The 27,302-nt window shown below is 46.6% G+C and overlaps 1 protein-coding gene across 1 annotated transcript in view; it reads left to right on the forward strand.

The window, feature by feature from the left end:
* Ttc9 (tetratricopeptide repeat domain 9) overlaps window positions 1-25,370 on the forward strand; it is a 36,781-nt gene extending 11,411 nt beyond the window's left edge. The window contains exons 2-3 of the mRNA XM_036206358.1: window positions 18,485-18,667; window positions 21,676-25,370. Coding sequence (XP_036062251.1) covers window positions 18,485-18,667; window positions 21,676-21,755 — 263 coding nt within the window. The 3' untranslated portion in view covers window positions 21,756-25,370. The remainder of the gene's footprint in view (window positions 1-18,484; window positions 18,668-21,675) is intronic.
* Window positions 25,371-27,302: the final 1,932 nt, after the last annotated feature.

Here is a 27,302-nt window from a genome sequence, read left to right on the forward strand (position 1 = left end):
GCAGAGTAATGGAGAAAGATCCCTGTTTAGCATAAGGATCTGGATTTGAATCTTGGCTTTTCTGTTAACTCCAGACAGAACTTAACCCCTGGGAACCACTTTGTTCGTTCCTGCATGGGAGTAAGATAGGCACCACATGGGGATGCCATGTGGTTAAACGATGCAGGCGTCTGCACCCCACACCGTGCCTGACACGGAGAAGCTGGTTAAGATGAGGGCTATGTGCAGAGGTGGCTATATTAATGTCAGTAGGGGGAAGTATACGTGAGGAGGTGAGGAGGATGTGGCAAAGGAGGCTAGGCACTAGGGGCATGGAGAAGGGGATGAGAAAACTCTGAGGACAAGGGAGGGGTCATGGAAGTTTCCCCCACCAAGCAGCCACAGGGTAGGAAAGGTGAGCAAGACGTATCCAACACCTTTGGTGTCCGTGTGGGGAGTGTGAGTGAAGGAAAAACTGACCAGATGTTCTCTGAGAGTCAGCTGAATCCCATCAGGACCCCCTTTTCTGGCCTCAGAGAGTCAAAAGCCTGTACCCGCTTCCGGCTTCTCAGGAGTGAGGGATCCATTCAGGAAACACATAGAAACTGCTTGGTGGGCATTGGAGAGACAGGGCAATGGGTAGAGTACTTGCTAACAGCTTGAATACCAGAGTTCAGATCACCCAGCACCCGCGTAAGCTCTTGGCAGGAGTGGTGGCCCACCTGTAAGCCCAGCACTTGGGAAGTAAAGACAAGAGTATCCCCAGAGCAAGACTCCTACCTAGACTAGCTGAATCACGAGCTCTGGGTTCAAGTAAGAGACGTCGTCTCAATATATATGGTGGAAAGTGACAGAGGGAGACACCAAAGTTAGCCTCTGGCCTCTATAACCCATGTACACCCCCCCCACACACACACACACACAAAGGAAAGAAACTGCTGGCTTCTAGGCTGTCATGGGCTCCAGGCTGACATCTTGTAAGTGAATGAGGCTCAGTTAGATGTGTCTGGATGTGTCTGTTCTCCATAGTTTATCCTCTGTCCCAGGGTTCCCCCGCTTCTTTCTTTGAACTGAACCAGCAGGGAAAGAGCTACAGGCAGGCGGGTGCTCTCCCAAATCAAACCTGTCTCCAGCTGTCTGACAGCAGGCCTTGATGAGATGAGAAGATACATTCTGCAATCATTCAGGTCCCTGTCGGTCACCATGGAGCTTAACAAGAAAGCAAGTGGGATGATGGAGTGAGTGGGATGTGGCAGGTGACCATGGGACAAGTCACAGACAGGTGCTGCCCATCTTCTGCATGTCATTCAGGCACCTGGAGGCCAGAACTGCCTCCTAGGCTGAGGATGGAGACAGCTCTGGCCTGGCTGGGTATCCTGGGAGTGAGAAAGAGTAGTGGATGTGTGTCCCTTGGATCTCCTCTCAGGTGTTTGAAGACCAGGATGTCCCCAGTCCTCTCAACCCCAGACAACCCTGAGGTACTGCCCTATAACCAGGCAGCACTGTCTGTGTAGAAACCCTTCTCTCTTCAACAGAATAGAAACCCACATTTGGTCTTTCTTCATATTTTGATTTAATAGTTTCTAATTAAAAAATAAAACACAGTAGTAATTGAAGTTGTTGAAAGTATAAGAAGTTATGACAACAATAAATAATAGTCACCAGCCACCTCACTTCAAGATTTACCTTTCTCCAGTTTGTTTAAGAATGAAGTTGGAAGCTAGGCAGCAGTGGTGCATGCCTTTAATGCCAGCACTCGGGAGGCACAGCCAGGCGGATCTCTGTGAGTTCGAGGCCAGCCTGGGCTACAGAGCGAGATCCAGGACAGGCACCAAAGCTACACAGAGAAACACTGTCTGGAAAAAAGAATGAAGTTGGTCTCTTTTGACTCTTTCAGTTCCACAAGGTGCTGCTCAGTCCCCCTAGATGTCACCAAAAGCAGCCCAGGCCTCCCTGCCATCTCTTTGCATACCACTACACCAGTCTGTTGAGTTACTCCAGGTTTTTACTGGAGGTTATGAGATGCACGAAACATTTCTGTCTCTTGGAAATTCTTATTATTAGAACTTATCAGCCATCGCACTATCAGGAATGAATTACTAAACCCTTACTTGTCTGGCAGGTTCCTTCTACCTGCTCTGTTTATCACTTATTCCTCATTCCCATGCCTTCCCAGCGCCTGTCATTACATATGCAGAGCAGTTTGGTTGTATTCTGTCTCCTCGAATTACCCAGTACCTGCCTCTAAGATTCCCCACACTTATCTTCATCAGCTGCCTCAGATAATCCTTGAGAGCGTGGGGGATGGGGGTGGGGGTGGAGGGTGGGGAGGTTGTGTTTTTTTAAACAGCATTCAATGCACAAATTTTTTTTTTGCATTCTCCGTTTTCCACCAGTATTTTCCATTGAGAATATTTTTGGTGCCATTAAATATTCTTATTCTCTACAGTGTGCCCAGTTGCATCCATGTGCCACCGTTCATTTAGCTAGAGTCCTACTAGTCAATGTCTTGGTTACCTTAACAATCTGATCTGATACTGTGGCTCTTCCCGTTTCATTTGTGCCTGTTAACTTACCCCCAAGCATCTGATAACATGATGGAAGGCCAGTGGGAGAGACAACAGGGGCAGAAGAGGCGTCACTGGAGTCACTCAAGAATGACAGGAAAGGTTATCAGAACAGAAAGGTTTGGTTTGGTTGCTGTTGTTTTGATTTGTCTTGGTTACTGTTCTATTGCTGTGAAGAGACACCGTGACCAAGGAAACTCTTATAAGGAAAGCATTTAATTGGGGGCTCACTTACAGTTTCAGAGGATTAGTCCATTGCCATCATGTGAGGAGTATGGTGTCAGGCAGCAGGCAGGCAGACGTGGTGCTGGAGCAGTAGCCGAGAACTTTACATCCTGATCCGAAGGCAGCCGGCAGAGAGCTTTTCTTTGTCTTTTCTGTAGGTTGCCACGGGCAGGTGTGGCCAGATTAAAGGTAGGTGGGTCTTCTGGTGATATGGGTGTGAGGTGGGTGCAATCATTCCCATTCAGACCACCACACGGTCAAAAAAAGAACAGGGTGAAAATCTCGCTTCTGATTTCTCCCCATCCCTGGCTCAAGGCCAGACCAAGATATGTCCTGGGACAGAACTGACAGGGCAAAGATAGGACCAGGTGGGCTTCTCCTGGGTATTTCTAGTGATTGCACATGTCATCCATCACTTAGCAAATAGCCAAACTGACCCTACCCAAAGGGTAGGCTGTATTTCGTCCACTTGAACTCACCCAGTATCCCTGCAAGCTTCCAGAAAGAAGAGTGAGGATTAATATAGACTCAGCAAACACTGTCCTGTCATCCCTCATCTCCCCCACTGCCTTCTCTATCACATCAAGATCAAGAGTGAGGTTTGGGGACCGAGGTTGTGATAACATGGGAGAGAGCTGCCATAGCAGCCAGGTAGGGACCTCCTTCTTGGAAGTGACATGAGACAGTCACCAAAGGCTGAACTGACCTTGGGACTCGGTGCTACAGCTCTCTTTAGTGGATTCCAAAGTCCCGTAAAGGACTGTTACTATAGTCTTTGCTGAGAGGGTTCTAAACTGGCTTTCAGTCTTGGCTCCATCACCAGCCATTCATCGGTTATTCCATCATCTTCCAAATCTACATGGGCGTTGGTTCCAGGAGCCCTACTAGACAGCAAAGATCTCCAGATCCTCTTGTTCCTTATGTATGTAACCTCCACACATACTCCTGTGTACTTTAAATCACCCCTGATTACTTACATGACCTAAAAATGCAATTGCCATGTGGACAGCTGTAATGCTGTCTTAGGAAATAATGACCATACAGTCTGTACATAACAGACTTTTTACAAGAAATTTACAATTTTTACCATTTCTTGTAAAAAGTCTGTTCAATATGGGTGCAGTTTTTTTCTTTTATTTCCCCCAAATATGTTTGACTGACAGTTGACTCTACACATGCAGGACCATCAGTGTGAAGGGATGGCTTGCCAACAGAGTTGAATATGAATTAAAACTTGAAGAAAGCAGTATCTTTTGAGTGCTTTCCTTATGAAGTCCCGGCAGAGGCCACAGGGAAGTTTGTCCTTATTGAATAGCTTTACCAAGGACATCTGACCAGGATCCACAGTGATAGTGAGAGAAAAACAGGTACCAAACGCACTGGGCCACCCAGCTGGAGGCTTCAGAGATGGGAAAATGGCAGCTTGGTAATGGCAAAGGAGTCCTAAGAGCCTGTCCCAGAAACAAGAGAAACAGCAGACATGTTCGACAGTATTCGCATTGAATCTAAGAGGGAACCTGTGATCGTCTGTAAAAGTAGGAGGTCTGAAATTTGTGGGATGGAATAAAAATGTACCCCCTCGAGATGAATCTGCCAAGTGGGACCTGAGTGTGGGGGTGGCAGCAGCGTGGTGGGAGACTCCTCTGTCTGGTTGGCAGGAAGGGAACATATTTCTGAGAACAAAGACACAGCTACTTGGAGGGTACTGGCTTCCATCTGGCCACCCTCCTGCTCACAACCATTTCCCACTCTCTGGTCTTGGAAGAAGCCATTGGAGAATAGCAACACCAAGTTCTGCTTCCGTGGGTGTGACTTGGGAGTCAGTGATCCTGGCTATCTCCCTGCTAGTTGAGTGTAAAGCATAGAAAGTCACTTAGTGCCCTGAGCCCTAGCTTCTGGAAGCAGAGCCAACAATACCTTCTAGGTAATACTACTTACTAATCATGAGCATTACCATGACGGGTGCTGGGTGAGGATTTAAAAAGCCTTGATGCTTGTCTGGAAAAGCAAAGGAAACATATGTCGTAAACAACTGCAACGATGGGCATCTCCTTACTTAAGTATGTGATTATGAAAAGTAAAATCTTAATAACTAAAAGAATCCACTTGATGGTCACATCTGTAGGCACAATTTCATTAGTAAGGGATTCCCCCAATGCATTCTATACAAGCCTTACCTGTAGGCAAGAGGGTGCTATAACCGATAGACCTTTTCAAAGCCATACTTTCTCAGTAAGTTACTAATAGAAATGGAAGGGAAGGGGTACCTGATCTTTAAAAAGCTACCTACAAGAAACTAAGACTCACCGGCGGTGGGGGCTCATGCCTTTAATCCCAGCACTCGGGAGGCAGAGCCAGGTGGATCTTTTTGAGTTCGAGGCTAGCCTGAGCTACAGAGTGAGTTCTAGGACAGGCGCAAAGCTACACAGAGAAACCCTGTCTCAAAAAACCAAAAAAGAAAGAAAGAAAGAGGAGGGAAGGAAGGAAGGAAGGAAGGAAGGAAGGAAGGAAGGAAGGAAGGAAGAGAGAAAGAAACTAAAACTCACTTTATATTTAGTAGCAAGAGACTGAAGGGCTGTTCTCCCTTATGACCTAGGAATTGAACTCTTAGGTATTTTCAAGAGAAATACAGGAGAAATAACTGTTCCTATCAGTTTTATCCATAATAACTCACAATTCATAAACCTTATGGTGGCAGAACCATTCTGTAACTTAATTTTAACAGAGGAAAAATATAGCTCAGGTGTGCCTCAGTAGATACATGATTAACTGTGGTACATCCACACCATAGAATACTATTCAGGCACGAGAGAGAGCGGATCGTTGATACGTGTGACAGCTTAGAGCTCAAGGGAATTACGTTGACTAAAAATAATTCTAAAAAACTTAATATTATTTCCTTTTCTCCCCTCCCCTTCTCTTTCTTCCTCTCTTTCTGTTGATTAGTTTATTTGTTTTATAAGAAAGAATTTTGGTAGGTATCCGGGCTGCCTTTGAACTCGCTATGTATCCTAGGTTGGCCTGGAACTCACATCCCTCTTACCACTGAATCCTGAATCCTAGGACTATAGCATGCACCACCATGCCCAGCCCATATAACAGTTTTGAAATGACCACATTTAAAACATGGAGACCAGATTGACAGCTGCTGGGGAGAGACGGCGTGAGGAAGGTAGATAGATGTATGAAAGGTGACTGACAGGAAGGCCTAGAGTTTAATCCTGGACCGACAGATGTCTTCAAGTCTAACCCTGGCTCCGACACTTCACTTGGTGGCCTTTGGCAAGTGACTCAACCTCCTTGTGTCTCTGATTCCTGAAAAATGGACAAAATACTAGAACATGCCTGGGAAGGGGATATCAAGAGTAACTCAGGTCAGTGCTTAGAAAGCTGGTCTAGCCCTTTGCTTACTCCGGATCCTAATATCTTAGATAGAATATATTAAATATTAGACTAAGGTTCTTTAGGATAGGATACCTTTTGGAATGATCTATGTAACATGCCACCTACCCATGCTCTAGACTTCCCTCCTCTCTGAAGTAAATCAGTGCTGCCAGGAGCAGACATGCCTCACTGTCCAGAGTTACAAATTTATAACTATAACTGGATTTTAGTATGTGTTTTTTGCTTGATATTGTTTCCATTGATTGTAGTTCCAACTTATCTAGGTCATTATCCCTCATTACTCCTGGACAATATTTGATAACCATCTCTTTGTATATGGTCTTGTATTAGGTTAGAACCTTCTTATTTAGACAAAAGGGGGAGATGTAGTGGGGAGCCATTCCAGACTTGGCCTGGAAGTTCCAACCCCCATTGAGGCTTTGGTAATGGTCACGCCTACAAGGCGGGGGCGGAGGAGGAAGCTGAAGACCCAAGATCAGGAGGAGAGGCCTCTCTTGGTTCCAGGACCCTGGACTCTGGAGGGAGACCAAGCAGAGTTCTCCAGGGAACACCGCCAGACTGCGCCATACCTTTCCCAGACCCTGCAACCTATCCCTTCATTTGTAAGCTACCCCACAAAATAAACCTCCCTTTAAACTACGTGGAGTGGCCTTAATAATTTAACCAATAACCAAGAGAAATAACCAGGATTTGACAGTCTGTCTGAGAACACTTGTCTCCACATGCAGATTTCTCAGCTCTAGAACTTGGCCATCTGATATCTCCTCCCCTTAGCTAGTCCTGGAGTTCCTAATGACTGTCCCGGGCTTAACAGCTGGATGTTTCTGAAGAAACACAGATCTGGGGCCTGGAGAGATGGCTCAGCATCTTCTGCTCCTCCAGAGAACTCAAGTCTAGTTTCCTACCCATGTAGGTGGCTCACAATGGCTTACAGTTCCATATCCATGTGATCAAATGCCCTTTTCTGACCTCCATAGGTCCCTACACACATATGGTGTAAATACAACACACAGAACACACACACACACACACACACACACACACACACACACACACACGAAAATAAGTCTTTTATGAAAAAGAAAAGAAAACAAATTTGTGATCTCAGTTATTCCGGAGCCTAACATAGATTCTTTTTCACGGGTTCAAGGCAAGCCTGGGCAATTTAGTAAGATTCTGTCTCACAATAAAGATTAAAACAATGACAACAAATGTTGGCATGGATGTGGAGAAAGGGAACACCTCTTCACTGTTGCAAACTGGCGTGCAAACTGGTGTGCAAACTGGTGCAGCCACTGTGGAAATCAGTCTTGGAGGTTCCTCAAAAAGCTAGAAATAGAAATAGAATAGTTCTCCTGTATGGCCTAGCTTTAGCACTCTTGGTTATACAACTAAAGGATGCTCTATCCTGCTGTAGAAATACCTGCACATCCATGATCATTGCTGCTCCAGTCACAATGGCCAGGAAATGGAAACAGCCTAGAATGTCTATCCTCTGATGAATGGATAATGAAAATATGGTACATTTACACAATGGGATTTTTTCAGCTATTAAGAAGAACAAAATTATGAAATCCACAGGTACGTGGATGGAGCTGGAAACAATCATTCTGAGTGAGGGAACCCAGACCCAGAAAGGCACATGTTGCATGTTTTCTGTCCTTGTGAGTGTTAGCTTGGACTCCAGATACATGATTTCATTTGGAATACCTATAGCGGTCAGGAAATATGGAGGCCTGGGGAGGGTGGTTCAAGGGAAAGGACATAGAACATCGTGCTATAAAGGGTTAGAGAAGAAGAGCAGAACAGGAAGGATTAAACTGGAGTGGGGGACAGAGGGCATAGTAAAGGAGGGAATGTGGGGAGGAGTAAGTAACCCCAAAGACCTTAAGAAAAAGTCATGTGGAAACCTACTACTGTAATGCTTCTTAAAATATATACATACATTAAATGTTTAAGTGGAGTTGCCCTATAGCAGGTCAACAATTCCCCTACTAGATACAACAGGCTAACAGCTAAAAAGCTCAGTGCCAGAGATAGAGTTACCTCTTTTGAAGTTGTTGGCCAGTGGGGTCCCATATACCCCCCCCCCAACATAGGCTAATGTCATCGCTCATGGTCGCCATCCTCCTGAACTTGCCATTAAGACCTTGTTGTCACTGAAGACACCACATACTTGAGTCACAGAGCATGGCGAAATCAAGATGATACTCACCTGCAAAATGCATACCCACTGGCTGGTTTTTATAGTTCTGGAAGGTGTTATGCACATTACCAGAAGAATAATCATCAGTCTCACCCAGATGTGAACCTTGAAAGCTACAATAATAACCAGCCTGGCAAGACACGCTCACTGGTTCAGTAGTGGCAGGAATACCATGGGAGTAACCAACTATTTTCTGATTTGACTAAAAGCTTAACTCCGCAAGATGAAACCCATACCTGGCACTTTATCTGGGCCAAGAACCTTGGGTAAACATGTCATAGGTCCTAGGGGAGAATCTACTACTATTATTCTGCAAAACGGACAGAGTATTAAGCCAACCCCTGATGCTTTATCAGTACGCCCATAGATTGGTACATTTCTCAACTCTCATCAGAGGTGTTTCTTTATGCAGCAGACGGTGATGAACGAAGAGAGCCCCACAGCTGGACTAGGTGCAGAGAATGAGATACTGAGGAATATTCAGCCCTAAATGGGACAGCCAGAACCCTTCCTCCCAGGACTCATTAGTCATTGTAGGGGTGGGGGGTGGGGGCAGAAGGATTGTAGAAGCCGGAGGTGGTGGATGACTCCAAGGCACCCGTGCTTTCCAGACACTTCAGGGCAGCTGCATATAGGAACTCACTGTAGTTAGGAGAACATGCACAAGACCTATGCACATTCAAGCCAGACAAAACTCCAGCATGGGGAGGGGAGGTGTGTATAAGTACCACCCTTAGCTGACAAACTATTGGAAAAGGATAGCTGCTGGGGTGGGGGTCAGTTTTCTTTAAGGGTATGGCCCCTAGTAGACTGACTACTTGAGAGTGGAAGGTCACATATCCTAGAGTAAATGGGCAACACAAACTGTACTTGATGGATAGGAAAAAAAAGACACAAAGATGGGTGAGTAGGGAAGGAGGTGTAGATATGGGATGAGTTTGGGGGATAGGAGTGAATATTACCAAAATACATTGTGTGACCTCAGAAAAAACTAATAAAAGAAAAAAGAAATGGAAGGGGGTAGGCATATGGCTCAGTAGTAAAATACTTTCTTAGCACATCTGAGGTTCCGTTCCCAGTACTGCAAAAAATAAACATCAAGAGAGAAGTGCAATTCTTTTTTTTTTTTTTGGTTTTTCGAGACAGGGTTTCTGTGTGTAGCTTTGTGCCTTTCCTGGAACTCACTCTGTAGACCAGGCTGGCCTCGAACTCACAGAGATCTGCCTGCCTCTGCCTCCTGAGTGCTGGGATTAAAGGCATGTGCCACCACCCGCCCAGTGAGAAGTGCAATTCTTTTTTTTTTTTTGAGCTGAGGACCGAACCCAGGGCCTTGCACTTACTAGGCAAGCGCTCTACCACCGAGCTAAGTCCCTAACTGGAGAAGTGCAATTCTTAAGTGCTAAACTTTGGGGAGGGGACTCACATGCAAGAGGTCCCCATAGTCCTTGGAGTCCTGAGTCTGTGGACATATGGGATCCCCACATCAAATAAACCTGATTTTAGGAGACACACTCTCAGGACTGTGGGTTTCTCTGCATTTCAGAGCTTGCACTTCAGTGCCCGTTTTCCACCCTGTTAAGAAGCCCACAAGGGAAACAGCTAGTGACTGCGACTACCTCCTTATTTACCGTTTTTCCAGCACTGGCAAGAGGTGTTTGAACCCAGTGCGCAAAATGAATCATGCTGGGGACATTGTAGTCACTGACTCAGAGGCTACCAAACTGACCTGGCAACTGAATGGGAAAAAAAAAAAAGAAAAGAAAGATGAAAGGAAGGAAGGGAGGGAGGGAGGGAAGGAGGGAGGGAGGGAGAGAGGGAGGGAGGAAGGATGAAAGGAAGGAAGGAAGGAAGGAAGGAAGGAAGGAAGGAAGAATGGAAAGAACATGACTCCTCCTAGGTATGGTGGAGGAGAACATTTTTATTATAGATATGTGAAAGAGCATAGTCAGAGGTGTGGACATGTGGGAGAGTCCTGAGTGGACAGGACCCTGAGCCACGTGAGGAAGGGGAGAGGAGAGGAGAGGGAAGGGAGCCAGGTGCAGCAGCCAGGAAGCCCAAGAGAGAGCGAGTAACAAAAGTGGCTGGATTATATAGCAAAGGGCAGCTGGGGCAAGGGAAGCCCAGCCCCTGGGCTGGAGAAGTTTAGGGTAGGGGGCGGGGTATGCCAGCCAGGAGGGCCTTGTTGTAGGGAGGGATGAGGGACCTGGCTGCCAGTGTCTGCTTTGATGTGCTAACAGCAATTTACCTCCTGCTAAGATTGCCCTCTGCCTTCCTAGGCTCTCTTGTGCCTTACAGAGCCGGGACCAACCTATTCAAACTCATTCTAGTAGCCACAGCATTTTAGGCTCCAAGCTCTTGTGTTACTGGGACTCCAGTAATTTGTGGTCCTTTGCTTGCTCCAGTCATAAAGCTGTCAGTCATTTATGACAAGGAAAGCGACTGAGGGCCAGCTGTAGAGTCTGAGGTTGCCCCAGGCTGATCCGTAAAAGAGAAAATAGGCCCAGAACTCGCTAGCCCACTCCCCAGCCCCACCTCCTCTTTCCGGCTTCACAGCTCCTTTTTAAAATATTTTCTGTATTTATCAAACCCGATGTGGAAAACACATCTCTGGGAAGAAAACTGCATCCAGCCTAGACTTGGGGAGTAGCTGGAGTAAGGGGGTCCCTGTCTACACTAGACCTTGAAACAAAAACAAGAAATCAAAACTGAGCGGGACATTTGTATATGCAGAAGATCAGCACTTTTGTGGCTAGGTGACACTGCGCTTTCTGACCTGTTCTCAAGAATGCACTGTTGTAACCTTGCAGGGTTGTGGGGAGAGGGGGTGTGACGACACTCAAGATGGAAATTTTCTGCAATCCATGTGTGCAGTTGCTGGGTAGACCATGTTCCTGAGTGGCTCCCTTAAGAAACAGCGTTAATGAGAATCCGTGTTTATCCCAGCACTATGAAATACATAGACACATACCAGTGATGTCGTTTTTTGTTTTTTGTTTTTTTTTATCACAAGAGTGCCCCCAGGCATCATTATCCTGTTGAACACAGAAGGTGGGTACTCAGCCAGTGTGCCCCAGAGTGTCTGTCATCTCATGCCGTCATCCTGAGATAATGCTCATAATGTCACCTGTCTGGATCCTTCACTCCCTCCACTTTACTACTGTGCCACTATTCCTTGAAATAACTTTAAAAGCAGATCACACGAGTTTGGCAAAGTGGGTAAAAATTTCCTCCCTGACTATGTAAAGGGTGCTCCTGGGCTATCTTCAGAAGAGAAACAAGGGAAGGTCCATTGGTTTCCTAGGGCCGTAATAAATTACCTTGACTTGGAGGTCTTAAAGTCAAGGAAACAGATTACCACACTACTCGGGAGCCTGAGGGTCCCAGGTAGGTGTAGCTCCTTCTGAAGGTTGAGAAAGGATGTTTATCCAAATACACGATCGCCTCAGGCAGCACTGGGGATCTCTTCCTATTATTTATGGCTCAGTGTCTGTCCATGTTTCTTTTTATAAAGGCATTTGGATTGAGACCTGTTCCAACACCTCCTCTTTTTAAAAAAAAATATTAATATTACATTATTTCCCCTCCCCCTCTTCCCTCTATTGCCTTCTCCCAAATTCATGGCCTCTTTGTCTTTAATTAGTATTGTTATGTGTGTGTGTGTGAATAAATACATAGACACAGCCTGTATGTCTATGTTTTTTAGGGTTCGCTACTTAATACTGGATAACCAATTAGAAGGCTCATCCCTGGGGATGACTAACTTCCTGTCTCAGCAGTCCTTAGCTGCTAGTCTCTCTTCACTGAGGGGTGGACCCTTGAGGAACCCCCACCCCCATGTTAGGATGTTAGCTAGTGTTGGAATTGGTCAGATCCTGTTTAGGCAGCCATACTGTTGAGATTTCATGAATGTAGCTTCCCAGTTACATCAATACACACTCTTTCAGCAGACTTCCTGGTCCTCTAGCTCTTAGAATCTCTCTGTTCTTTCTTCCTTGATGACCCCCAGAGCCTTAGAGATGGGGTAGTGTTGTGGATGTATCAGCTGGGGTTGGGTACCACATGATCAGTTGTTTTCTGCATTTTTACCAGTTGTGACTTTCTGTAATGGTCTCCAATGACCTTCCCTCAATTAAATTGACACTTTTTTTTAAACCTCTAAATAAGATCACATTTGCAGGTATTGAGGACTGGGGGAGCATATAAGACAACTCAAGAATCATGGAGCCGATTTGTAGAATGGGTTCCTTTTCCCTCCCAACCCCAGGAGCGCTCTTTCCTTTCCATCCGGTTCCTGCTTCCCTTCAGTTCTTCAGGTGAGAGCATATTAGTGAGTCAGCCGTACGAAACAAGTCAGTGTGTGCATGAACTTGTTCTTCCTCTTCATCTCAAGCCAGTCAGTGGCATCCTGCCCAGGCAGTCACCGTGCCCCGAATGCCCCGGGAAGAACAACAGAAGACAGGTGCCACAGTGAGAAGATCCTCGGAGGCTGTAGCCTGCGGTCGCAGTGTGGCTGCTTTGGGGGATGTCCGAACTTAAGGTTTTCTGTGTTCGTGGGCGTGCTTAAAGCGCCTTAAGTCACTAGTTCTCTTGTTTTTATGAGCATAGATGTCTTCATGGAGCTGAAATACCCTGCCAGCTCCTTTCAGAAAACCGTACCCCAGCCACCCAAGTAGGCAGAGCAGGAGGACTCTGTGAATGGAGTGGTTGGAAGTTTACAGCCTTCACATTCACTCTGTCAATCATACTGGCTGCTGCCAGCATCACCAATTAGACTCGATGGAGTGTCCTTTCTGGTTCTTCTGAAAGATGGGCGAAACATATCTTTATTTCTTATTTTCTGTTGCCTAACCAACTCCAGATGTGTTCATTCAGACTTCTCAGAGGACTTAGAAATCAAAAAGCTAGTGATGTGTTTTCAGGGTGGCTTTAGAGATGGTTGTTGCAGATCTTACACCCTCAAGACACACACAGAGAATATCCACTCAGGGGTGGGGGTGTAAGTCATCTTACCTCTTGACCATTACCTTCTTATTCTGACCGTAGTTGCCTAAAGAAGATATCTCACTCCACAGGAAAGATGGAGTTCCTTTGGACAAGGATCCAGACAAACAATTCTGTTCTGCCGTGAAGAGACCATTGTTCCCCACCACCACCACAGGCTGCTAGTTCTAAAAGGCTGCTAGAAGGTAGAAACTATTTAGTAGAGTGTAGGCCCCTTGGTTAGCAGATAGGAAATCAAAGCCTACAAAGAGAAAATGATTTTTGTCCTACTGACTAGAGGCAAAGGCGGGCCAGCCCAGGGAATATTCCAACTTTAATTCAAACAGAGAGACTGCAGCAGAGTGAGAGGATTCTTCTTCTTCCGCAGAAATTTCCCTGTAGCTCAGACTTGCAAAGGAACAGCAGGGGAATAACAGGGATTTCCCAGTGCCAGCTAGTTCCACCCACTGGATGTCACGAATTGACCCAGGCCTCCCTCCTGTCCCTTTCCATTTTAATTGAATATCCTGAAAATCCACACTTACCCCCAAAATGGAAAAGACGTCTGGGTGTCCTGGTTTCTTGCTTTTCTGGCTTCATTTTCCCCCCAGGCTTCCCACTGGGCTCTCTGCTCCAGCCTGATGTGGCTTCCTGGAATCCCTAAGACAGTCTCTGCTGGTGTGCCTGTGTGTCCACTCTCAAGGCGCATCTGTCTCCCCTACCCCAACCTCTCTCTCTGTCTTCCCACCTGACTAAAAAGTCCCCTTAGTTTGGTTAGACCAGTCATCCTCCAACAAGAGTATTTTACCTCTCCAGGGAACATTTATCAATGTCTGGGGGGTATTTGTCAATTGCCACAATTTGTGCCTAGTGAAGAGAAGCCAGAGATGATAACCATCCCACAATACCCAAGACTTTATCCTAAATCAAAAAGTTATCTGGCCGGGCGGTGGTGACACACACCTTTAATCCCAGCACTCGGGAGGCAGAGGCAGGCGGATCTCTGTGAGTTCGAGGCCAGCCTGGTCTACAGAGTGAGTTCCAGGAAAGCTACACAGAGAGACCCTGTCTCAAAAAACCAATATATATCTGGCTCCCAATGCTCATAATGGTGAGATTAGAAACTCCCAATATTCCACTTTCAATTTAAAGGTCCCTTTTCCAGGAAGGCCTCTCCTGGTGCTTTAGGTTGGGTGGAGGCCCCTCCCATCATCCAGGGGTGTTTCCATTCTGCCCTTGCCCTTATAATGTAACACCTGCCTTCTTAGCAGTCTCTCAACCCCCAGAGGTGCCCAAAGCGTGACACTGTAATATGACACTGCTATCTACAGATGTGTCGGGGCCCAGCCATAGCTACCCAGAGACTTATGTGGCTCATCCCCACACCCACACCTGTCGGTGTTCCACAAAACACACTTTTACCTGTTGCCCTTGGACACAGTAGCTTGCAAGGTGTTCTTTCTTCCCAAGAGTGGTATAGGTTTCTGAGGGCCTCAACTGCAGGTACTCCGGTATTCTGGCACACTCTTGGGTCTGGCAGAAATGTCTGGTATCCCATTTCTACCCCCTTCTAGACGAGTGACCTTCAGCAAGTTGCTTAATTTCTCTGAACTCAATTTCATCGTTTATGAAAGAGCATAAAAATAGAGCCTGTTCCATAGAGCTGTGGAGATTTAAAGACATGCACAGTATGTGTGAAGTACTGAGCCCAGCTCTGACAGCGAGCCAGCGGATGCATTACTGTGGGAAGGGGGAGATGGTTGAGTGTGTAAGAGTGTTTGCTGTACAAGTGTGAGGACCTGAGTTCAGATCTCAGAACCTATACAGAGCCAGGTGTGCTCAGATGCATGTCTGTAATCATAGCACATATGAAACCGTGACAGAGACAGGAAGATTGCTGGTCACCAGCCCGGCTTCAGGTTCAGTGAGAAACCCTGTATCAAGGGAATGAGATGGAAAAAGTGCTAGACCACGACACCCTACATTCTCTTCTGCCTTCTGCACACACACATACAGGTGCTTCTATCTCTACACGTGTGTGTCCGTATGTCACACACACACACACACACACACACACACACGCACGCACGCACGCACGCACGCACGCACGCACGCACAAGCATGCACCCTTGCTGTGAAGTGGGTCCCCTTGCAAACTCCCAGCCTACAGAAGAAGGATGAATGGTCGGAAGCAGCCTGTCACTTTATTCTTAAGTTCCTCAACACTCAAAGCTACCTACAAATGTCTTGTCTTACTATAGATTTATTACATGTGCCTGGAGCATTCCCCAGCCCAAGCAGAAGGGTGCCTCTATATCACCAGCAGGTAGGGCTCAGGTCACCTCCAGCCTCTCACCCTCTCCACCTGCGTCCTCTTTCAAACCCTGGCCTGGCACCCTGGCTCCTTATCTGGATTCGACTTCTCAGGTTCCACTTCTGCTTCGGCCTTTCTCTGGAAGGCTGCCTACTTCTTGGTCTCCCTGGGCGCTGCCTCCAGTGTGAGCAGGGGTTCCACACCCTGTGACCAGCTTAGTCCTGTTTCCTACCAAGTCTGAACCCTGTCCACAATCAGGTGCCCCAGTTCCCATAGGATGCCCTACAAGGGAATTAGGAACACTTTTATGAGCTCAGGGCCAAAATGAAGCACTGTACTTGCTTTGCTGGCAGAGGGTGAGGCTTTCCTATTTCCAGCCTCCTGTTTCCTTTCTCTGCTGCTTTAGATATCCAAAAAGACTATTTTTAAAGAAGCAGAGGTCCTTCCTAGACTTCCCAGGTCAGTAAACAGAAGTGTGTGTTTAGAGATAGAGGGTGAGACCACAAGAAGACACTGTGCCTGGTCAGAGAGGATGTCAGACACAGCACGGGGAAGCTACCCAGGAGAAATCCTTCTGCTCTGCGGGCAGGTGTAGGAGCCACATCCCACACGGGTAGCTGTCAGTGGGATCAGCCCCTCCCTGTCAGCATAGCCTGGGACGGGGAGAGGACGGAGGAGTCCAGGACCTACTGCTGAAGGTGGAGGGGGAGGTTGTGGCATTAGCTTCTGGTGAAGGAGCCTCCGGTGCACACCAAGAGCTTGTGACTCTGGGTGAACAGCCACCCTGAGGGTGAGCAGCCGTCTGGCCCTGCTGACTGGCTCTTGGCTTTCTGCCTAGCAGCTAGGAAAACCTGGTGGGTTGGTTTCTAGATCTCATTCACTTCCTGGTTCTCATACCCTCGGGTTGAGAGTTTGGATGGTTCACCTGTGAGTCTGCAAAAGGATGGGGTTCGGGTTCAGAACGGGTGATGGAGGATTACTAAAAGGGTGGAAGTGAGTGGGGTCAGAACTCTTAAGATTAAAGCCGGGTGTGGTGGCACACGGCTCTAATACACTCAGGAGGCAAAGGCAAGTAGACCTCTGTGCGTTTGAGGCCAGCCTAGTCTGCATAGAGAGTTCCAGGCCACCCAGGACTACACAGTGAGATCTGTCTAAAAAAAAAGCCTGTGTTGTGAAGATACCAGGAGACAGCCACACATTGGCCAGCAGTCCTTCCTGCTCTCTGCCCAGGCTGGCCACGGGCCATGGGTGGTCCAGTGTCTCTCTTTTGCTTTGGTTTGTTGAAACAGACAGGCACCTTCCCACCCTCCCCTATCTGCATTCCTTTCAATGTGCACAGTAAACCTCTTTGCTTAGTCAGTGCTTACTAAATATGGTGGAAGTGTCTCAGCAGGCCCCCAGTGAAGTGCCCAGGGCCCCGAGATGGTTCAGCCTCCCTCCAGGAACATTCTCACTCTGTTCCAGCCCTGTAGCTCAGGCCAATGAGAAAATCCTTCAAGGCGAGATGCTTTATTCAAATATGGCTGATTATGGAAAGAGCACCTGTCACCCTTAGCTTCCTCTTGCCGGGAGCACCTTGGGTTCCATGTCCGGAATGGGTGCTGTATGAGCTGGTCACTAGCCCATCCGAAAGCTCCCCCTCTCAGGAACTGTAGAGACAAGCAAGAAAGAAGAAGAGAGACAAAGACCTATCTTGATGGAGGTCGGGGGCCCATGTCCCAGGAACAAGTGAACAGAGTTATAGCAAAGTTAACAAACCTCACTTGAATGCTCCTTGCATGCCAAGCCACGTATTAAGTACTTTATGGTCCTTATGTTGTACCCCACACCCACTGACCTGATAACAAAGAATCTAGGCCGTGGAGCCAGCCAGTAGTTTAAACCTATCCCTGCCTCTTGACAATTCTTACATTCTTAAAGGCTCAATTTGCTTATCTGTAAAATGGGGTAATAATAGTGCCTACGCCATAATATTCTGAGGATCACATCAGATAATGCCTATAAAATGGTGAGGCATGCCTCCGGTACAAGGTAGGCAGTCAACAAGCATTAGCTAGCCTTACTGCTACTGCCTTTGATAGCTTCTTTCTTGGGCTTCTGTAACGAAGCCCCACAAACTAGATGGCTTCAGGTCACACAGATGTGTTGTCGTACGGTTCTAGAGGGGTAAGAGTCCAAATTCAAGGTGTTGGTGGGTTGGTTCCTTTGGAAGACTGGGAGGGATAGTCTGTTCCATTTTCAGGAGTTCCCCTGCTGGCCTAGCCAGATGCTCTTTCCTGCCTTCTGGGAGCCTCAGGCATTCCTTGGGACCATCACAGCTGGCTGTCTTCTGTCTATGTCCCTTCCTACTGTTTTTCCCTGTGTCCACACTCCCCTTTTATAAGGAAACCAGGCACATCATTGGGGCTCACTCTGATGACATGCTTTTAACATGATTGCCTCTATAGAGATCCTGTCTCCATATCAGGTCACATTCTCAGGTACTGACTGTTGATAGTACCCACGTATCTTTTAGGGGAGACATAATTTGACGTATGATACAAGGCTACATAACACGTTCAGTCATGGGGATTTGTTGATGATGAAACTGGTCCTGTAGCCATTGATTTTTCAATCACAGAAAGAATGAGGCAGGGGTGACTAGCACTGTGACATGACGGTGTTGTCATCTACACATGGATTGGGCCGCACTCAAAGCTATCCTGGGACCCATGTCGGCTGTGGGCCACAAGCTAGACTAGCAAGAGGTAGTCAGAGCCTGCCAGTTTGGGTGATGGCGTTTTCTCTGTATTTTTCCTTCTTCCACAGCTTGCCTGCTCCAGGCTGAGCTGGTAAATTATGAGAGAGTCAAGGAATATTGCCTCAAGGTCCTGAAGAAGGAAGGAGAGAACTTCAAGGCCCTTTACAGGTCTGGTGTGGCCTTCTATCATCTTGGGGACTATGACAAAGCTCTCTACTACCTAAAAGAAGCAAGGACCCGACAACCAACAGGTGAGACAGCTGTCCCTGCGTTCTCATCACAGACACCCCTGACAATTCATAGGGCCTGCTCGTTGCAGAAGATGGCATCTGTAGCTGGCGGGGCAAGGTGGGCCCAGTAACGGCTCAGGCATAGATAAGACCTGGAATAAGGAGAGCACATGGTCCATGCCTTCACCTGAGGTCTGGTTCCTAGGGACCCTGGGCACCTCTTCTCTTCAGATATACTTGGGTTTTGCCTTTTATAATTGGGTTTTGCCTTTCCCAACTCAAAGCTAGGTCTTTTCACTCATTCAGTAAATAGATCATTTGTACCAGGTACCAGGGATGTAGATGAGAAGGTGTTGCCCCTTTCCCATGAGTCCACAGTTGGCTGACAAGACAGATGTGAACAGAAACTTTTGATGCTAATAAGCTCAGCATCTTTCAGGAAGCATACACCGACTACTCCAATCAGACTGCATTCCTTTACATTGTGTGTATTAGCTCTCCCATCATCCACTCATTCCCTGGGTATTTGCTGAGGTAGTGCAATGGGAACTATTCTAGGTGGTGAGTACATTAGCAGAGAGCAAAGAAGGCTTCTGTGCCCAGTGCCCCGTGCTTTAGTCCTAGAGTTCAGGAAGCCACCGCCTTGCTTAAGCCTAGGAGTTCAAGACCAACCTGGACCAAGACAAGGGAAAGTTATTTGTTTTATTTGGGTTTGTGTTTTGGTTTGGGTGTTTTTGTTGTTGTTGTTTTTGTTTTGAGACAAGGTCTTGTTGTATCAACCAGACTGTACTCAAAACTCCCCATCCTCCTGCTCAGCCTCTTGGGTGCTGGGATTACAAGTGTACGAGATCACACCCAGCAAGGAACGTTCATTACAAGGGAGGAAGTACACGGACAAGTAGTTGGTGCATTCTTTAGCAGTAGCAAATGCCACGAAATAAAGCAGAGTAGAGGGAACGCTGTTTTAGAGCAGGTGGTCAGAAGCCTCTCTGATGGGGTGAACTGTAGGCAATGACTTTGGCCCATCGTTATTGTTAATGTAGTTGATTCCTTAAGGTAGCAAGATTTCCTCCAAACCGTATCTTTAAGACCTTCTCAAGTTGCAAGCATCCAAGCATATTCTTCCCTTGTCTTTTTAAAGAATACCTCTCTGTTTTTACGTGTGGCTTGTTTGTTTTCTGTATATGAAGTGTGGTCAGCCAACCATACTATAAGCAACTTTGGAACTAAAAGCAGGCTCCTCCAACCGAGTTTTCTTGAGCTAGATGCCGGTACAAGACGTTATGCCTGGCGCTTTTAAGCATGGTGCTGTGATGCTTCTACTCACACAAGAGGGTGTCCCAGGCAGCAGTGTGGCACATGTGTTGTGGCCAGTGTAGAGCGAGCTCAACAATCTAGCATGCCATGCACCACTCAATTTAAGGACTGGAATCAGGAGAAAATGCTTCAGTTGAGAAGTGGTTATCTGGCTGTACTTACAAAGACAAAAATAAGTATGGAGCAAAGTCATTTTAAGCTCCTAAGTTAAGTCAAACGACACATTCGACTAATGTCCATTGATCGCTACGTTAAGCACTTTGAGATTTCCCCCTTCTGGCCCTCACAGCACTCTATGAGAAGGGTATTATGATATCCAAGAGAATTAGGCTTGGGCAGACATGCCAATCACTATATGTCTCCTTGAGCATTTTTCTTTTTCTTTTTTCTTTTTTCTTTTCTTTTCTTTTTTTTTTTTTTTTCAAGACAGGGTTTCTCTGTATAGCCTTGGCTGTCCTTGAACTCACTTTGTAGACCAGGTTGGCCTCAAATTCACATAGATCCACCTGCCTCTGCCTCCTGATTGCTGGGATTAAAGGCATGTGCCACCACTGCCTGGTTTCCTTGAGCATTTTTTTAAAAACAATTTTTTTTTTTTTTTTTTTTTTTTTTTTTTGCCACAGGGTCTCCACATAGCCCTGGCTGTCCCGTAACTCACTCTGTAGACCAGACTGGCTTCCAACTCACAGAGATCTTCCTGTCTCTGCCTCCCAAGTGCTGGGATTAAAAGGGTGTGCCACAATGCCTGACTCCCTGAGCATCTTAATTTTTCCAATCTTCCTTTTGCCATAGTGAGCGCTCGGGATACATACCTTGCAGGTTGCAATAAGAACTAGATGAGGCCGGGCGGTGGTGGCGCACGCCTTTAATCCCAGCACTTGGGAGGCAGAGCCAGGCGGATCTCTGTGAGTTCAAGGCCAGCCTGGTCTACCAAGTGAGTTCCAGGAAAGGCGCAAAGCTACACAGAGAAACCCTGTCTCGAAAAACAAAACAAACAAACAAACAAACAAACAAACAAAAAACCTAGGTGAGATAATGAGATAATGAAGGCTAAAAACCCTGTGCAACCAGGCACAGTGGTGCACACCTGTAGTCCCAGGTGCCTGGGAATCTGAGGCAAGAATATCACTTGATTCCAGGAGTTCGTGGCCAGCCTGGGCAACCCCCTCCATTAAAAATGTTTCGTTTGCTTAGGTTTTTGAGATAGGATTTTGTGTAGCCCAGGCTAACCTCAAACTGGATATGTAATCAAGGATGACCTTGAACTGTTCGTCATGTTTCTACCTCCCAGGTGCTGGGATTTACAGGCACAAGCCACTACCTCCAGCTGTAAGCAACATTTTTTTAACTAAAAAAAAAAAAAATCACAAGTAAATAATTAATTGTTTCTTACAAATGAGACCCAAGGGTAGAGAAATTGGTGGCTTACCTGAGGGTTAATGCCAAGCAGACTCTCTGCTAACTGCTGACACAGGGACCCCTGAGATTACTTCCTGCACACCCGGTCACATAGGCTGGTCACATTTGCTAGGGAGAAGCAGTGAGGAAAAGTCTGGCATCTGGCTACCACTTAGGGCAAGGCAGAAGGGACCTTGGTTGAATGAGTCTAGTCTGTCCCCAAGTATCAGGCCCAGCTCTTGCCCATTTCTTTGAAGACACCACCATAGTCCGGGCTGTGTAGACCCTGAGTCCTGTTTTCTGTCTCCCCACAGACACCAATGTGATTCGGTACATCCAGCTGACGGAGATGAAGCTTAGCAGATGCTCCCAAAGGGACAAAGAAGCCATGTAATGAAGAGGCCTCTATCGAGCCACACCCGTACCTGACTAGGGACTTCCAGGCACCCTTGGTGGAGAGTCCCAGTGTGGGTTCTCTCCCCGGTTCTTCCTATACCTCTTCTCCTTCCTGTTGCTCCCCAACTCCGTCTACGCTCAGTGTGAGAAGGTGAGAGGCACTCCTGGACCTTGGTGGGTGGCCCAAACACAGACTTGTCCCCATCCCTAGCAGGCCAGCAAGTGGGACGGCTGGGGAAGAGTCCCATGGACTGGGGACGGTACTGTGGCTTCGACTTGGGCCAGTGTTTCTGAGCCTGGCAAGGTGTGTGGAGCCGACAGTCTGGACCCTTCTGTACCTTCTTGATGAACCAGAGCATCTTGAGGAAACTGAAAGAAAATCTGGGGCTGACGAACGGGGAGTAGCGTGGTTTGAAGCGATGCTGAGATTGTGAATTTTCGCCCCCTCAGTCACCTGAGCCCCTGCCACACCCCCTTCCTTGTCTAGGCCTGTCCTTTCTTCTCTCCCATCGGGAGGTCAGGTCTTTGCCAGGATTCACATGCCATTAAGGCCCACTCTCAGTGCCCTCTGGTGACCCCACATACCATTCCCCTGCCGCCCAGCCAGCTGGCAGCTGTGATAGCAGAAAGGCAGGGTGACATGGGCCAAATGTTGGGGGCAGAGCAGACTGTGTAGGTGACAGAGGAGGGTAAGATGGTGCGAAGGGAAAGAAAGAGCCTGGGGTGGGTTGAGGGACTGGTCTAATTAATGGGAATAAAAGCTAATTGACAGGCATCAGTTCCTGTCATTTCTATTGAAAGCAGTCCACTCCCCCACTTCCCTTCCTGTCCCTCAGGCAGAGTAGCCTACAGTGGCCCTAAAGCCAATGACCATTGGTCCAGGACTAAACATGTTGGCCTCAGCCTTTGTGCTTCTAGGGGTAGGCTGGGATTATGGAGACTGCTCCAGGACTTGGCTTGGTGAGAATTTGTACAGCCCCCTGTTTTGACAAAAGTACCTGAACTCAATGTCTAGCACATAGCGAATTCTTGTTGAATGAATACATTTCAACTGCAGATTGACTCTCCTGCCTTAAACTAATGGGATCCCAGCCTGGTCTCCTGACGCCCATGCTTCCCCTGCCGTGCCGTGTTGAAACATTTCCCGGGGGCTTACTGTTCCCCCACCATGTGCAACCTAGGATGTAGTCCCAGTCTTCACGGAGATAGGAAAGCTGAGAAATCCATATGAGATTATTACCAATGACACCACTAATATATATGATGCTTAAACATTTTCAAGGCACTTTCATGTATTTTTCGTGTGACTTAGTGAGACTTCATTGTATAAAATTAAAATATATACAGATGCAATAATGTTAATAGTTAGGATTTATTAAATGCTCTATCTTCAGATCTTTACCATGGACAATCTCATTTCTTTCATATAATCACTCTGAGATATTATTCCCAGGTGATGGAGAAGAAAACAGAAAGCCAGAAAAACTAACTTTCTTGAGGTTGCATGGCCTTACTGGACATGGATAGGATTGAACCAGATCTGTCTGACTCCAGATCTTTGGCTACTAACTGCCCTATACTTAGTTGCCTCTTTGTTGGACAGTAACAACTATTTGAGCAGAAAAATTTGCATTAAGTTGGAAAATGCTCAACATGTCAGTGCCCTGCCCGCCTTATATTTACATACGCAAGACAGAAAGAGACCAGAAGCCAGAAGCCTGAGCAGTGACCAGCCAGAAGAAGACAGGTAGGACCCAGCAGTAATGTCTGTTTGCTGGTCGTTCTACTTGCTGATGGGGCAGCGTGAATCTGAACAGCCCACCTGGCATTCCTCACTGTATGGCCAGCAGTGGGAAAGGATCACAATTATAGGCAAACACTGAAGAGAAACGTGAAGTTAATGATGAGTTATTTGTTTTGACACTGCAAGACCCAATCACTGCTGAGGGGCCCAGAAGCCAACAGCACAGGTTTTATCCACACAGCTCCCCAAATAATTTCAATGGGGGCTGCAGGAAGGTGCTAGAAATATCCAGAGGTCCACGGTGACACTGGAGAAAAAAGAAAAGGAAAAAGCCATCCCAGGTACCATATTCCCTGCTTCCGTCCCCATCTCCGAACCATATTCTGTCTTCTTTCCCCAAATTGACTTCACACGACCCTAACCCAAAACTGCTTTCCACCCTGGCGTATGCTTCTGCCCATTCCCTCAGCCCCCAATGCCATCCCCAAGCTCAGAGTTTATAAGTTGACAAACTATTAGAACCTGAAGGATGAAAATGAGGTCCGAGGTGGTCTACAGAATGAGTTCCAACAGGCAGGCTCCCCGTTTTGTTCTTCAATGTGTTAGGAATGATTGATGTACTAACTCCCAACAAAGGGGCCAGAGAGAAGGCTTGCTTGAATGAATGCATTGGGTCAGGGCTATACTCAGAGGGATAAAATCATTGTCACCCCAAAGAGAATGCCTGGACAGCACAGTGAGGTGAGGACAAGTGTATAGCCAGTGATTCATTTACATATGCTCATGGGAATTCCATTCACTGTGACCCAGACTTAAGTGATGCCCCCCCACACACATACACACAAAGGAAGCTGCTTGGGGTGTTAACACTAAGGGGTGGCAGGGCTGATTTTTCTGTGCATTTGTCTTCAGAGGGCTGTTCAATCTTCCTTCTTCCACATTTCCCAAAATCAAGGACTGCACTCGAATTCCAGACTTGGTGGGTGTCATTGTTGAACTATGTAGACAGCACTCCTCATGAATCTGACCTGCATTGTCATCTGCCTGGGCCTTTGTGAGAGACCCTTTGACATGAAACTTACACTTTTTGTTGCGTTACAAAACCCTCCCATAAGTCTTGTAAAACATTTAAGGAAAGTTAAGGATGAAACTCAGCCCATCACACAACCACATTTTTACCCTTTTGGTACATTTCTCATTCTCCTTGGTATAAATGTGGACACACACTCTCACTGGTTTTTGTTTGTTTTTTAATGAAGAAAACTGGATCGTGCTGTATATACTCTTTAATAACTTACTTTTCAAATGTGTATTTATATTTTAGAATATGTGATATATGCACAGATAGACAAAATTCAAATAGTACGCAAAGTCTGTAGTTGAAAGTAACTCTTTCTCCCTTGTCCGCTCACAGCTGGTTTCCCTCTGGTTTCTTGTGTACCCTCCTAAAGATACGCGTTTATTTCAAAGCTATGTATATATATTCTTTTATTACTCACGTGCGGAAGCACATCAGATACTTTCTCCTCTGTTGCCTTGTGCACTACATCATGGGCATTTCGGCATGTCTTTTGGGTTTTTCTGCCAGTATCTTCATGATATGGGTGGATCTTTATTCTGTAACCTGTCCACGAACACAGATGATCTCACTTGGTCCCAATCTATATTGTAAATAACGTCGTGACTGACATTCTTGTCGCTAAATTTTGCACATGTCTATGACGAGTTCCTTAGGATATAATCCAAGAAGGAAATTGCTTGGCTATTTTCAAGGGTTTTGATACATGTTGCCAATGCCCTGTAGAAAGTTTGTACTGTGGGGTTGGGGTTTTAGCTCAGTGGTAGAGCGCTTGCCTAGCAAGCGCAAGGCCCTGGGTTTGGTCCTCAGCTCTGGGGGAAAAAAAAAAAAGACAAAATAACAAGAAAGTTTGTACCAAAACACTGTCCTGTTTGCGGCCCCCAGAGTGCCCTGCTCTCTGGGCCCTAACAAGCACTAGGTATTATCACTTACCACATCTTTGCCAATTTGATAGGCAAATGACAGTATGTCATCGGTATTTCAACTTACTGCTTTAACTTTCTTTGATAATCGGTGAAGAACATTTTCATATGCTTATTGGCCATTTGTATTTCCTTCCTTGTAAATTTTCTATTTATTTGTATTGGTATGTTTATCTTTATCTATGTTTATCTTTAGTATCTGTTTGTAACTTTAAGAATATTATTTTCATCAAGAAATGCTGCGGATATGCTTTCCAAGTGCTTTGCTTTCATTTATGGTGCTTTTTGACATACATAAATTCCTAATTCTGCAATTAATCTGTTCTCTATTGCTAGCTTTTCTTGCCTGTGTCTTAGACCCTTGTGTCTAAGAGGCAATCCGAGCAGATGTTCCCACAGCTTCAAAATGCTTCATCATGTCCCTTCGATCCTAAGATAAAAGTCAAGCAGGGTGGTGGTGGCGAACGCCTTTAATCCCAGCACTCAGGAGGCAGAAGCAGGCTGATCTCTGGGAGTTCAAGGCCAGCCTGGGTTACAGAGTGAGTTCTAGGACAGGCTCCAAAGCTACACAGAGAAACCCTGTCTCAAAAAACCGAAACAACAACAACAAAAAATCAAACCTCTTAACTTAACACTACCATCCCGCTCTAACTTTAGCAGGCTCACCTCTGGCCCTCTAAAAGTGTCCGCCCTTCTGTAGCTATGTAGTCCTGAGCCACTAAGCTGGGTCTGTGGGACTTTCCATCATGGCCCCTGTGCCTTGTTGGACATTCCTCACACTTCACCCCATCTTTGCCTTGTCAGTCTTGTAAGCGCTAACCCAGGGTCACTCTCCAAACCTTAGTCTGTGTTCCTAAAGCAAGGCCTCCCTACCTCTGCCCAGTGTTTGCCACAACTGGTCAGAATGTCCTCTTTACATTCACCTCTCCCCCTGCCTGGGTGTTCATTCCCCAAAGTAGGCACTCAGCTTCTTTGCACCTAGAATGTCTGACAATTGTGGAGGTTTGGAAGCTGCTGAGCACAGGACCTGCCGTGGACAGTGGATTTGGCCGTCGATGTTGCTTGTGGTGTAATGCAGGGCTGGGCTAGATCTGTGCTTCTGAGAAGTGAGAACTTCCCATAAGACTTGAGTTGGCAAGGAGGGCGAGTACTCCAGCCCTTGCTCTCGAAAACACCATAATCACTTAAGCTTTTTTAAAGCACATGCTCTCAGCTTCAGCCTCAGACCTGATGAATCAGACTTCCAGGGATAATGCCCCAGCCATTAGAGTGTTTAGAAAGTTCTGATGACCAGGTGTGTTAAGGGGCCAGCAAACTCATTCCATTGGCTCCATCACTTCAAACCACGTGAGGTCTTACAGTGGACAGGTGAAGTTTAATCAGAGGTAGTTGCTTAACTTTCTGACTCTCATTTTCCTAACCTACGTAGAAGGTTGTTGTGAGGATTAAGAAATAACTGGCTCCCAGCTAGTGTCTGCAACAGAGCGCAGAATAAACAATCATTTCTTCCCCTACCCTATTCTGTCTCAATTTTCCTCATTTACAGTGTGACGATACCTCTATGCCTGCCCTCCCTATTCTTACACTCAGCACTCCAAAAGCCCTTGTGTAAATCTGGGCAAAGAGGTGGTAGGAAACAGAGTGAGCCCCATATGGAGTCTTCAAACCCTCTCCACAGCAGCCTATGGGAAACATTCCAATGACTTTCAGAACCCGACGCCCTCAGGCCATTATCCAAAGAGCAACACCGTTTTCTTCCTGACAATCCACACAAGAGAACAAGCAGCCTCTGCACTTCAA

This window comes from Onychomys torridus, chromosome 14, assembly GCF_903995425.1.
Source record: "Onychomys torridus chromosome 14, mOncTor1.1, whole genome shotgun sequence".
NCBI lineage: Eukaryota > Metazoa > Chordata > Mammalia > Rodentia > Cricetidae > Onychomys > Onychomys torridus.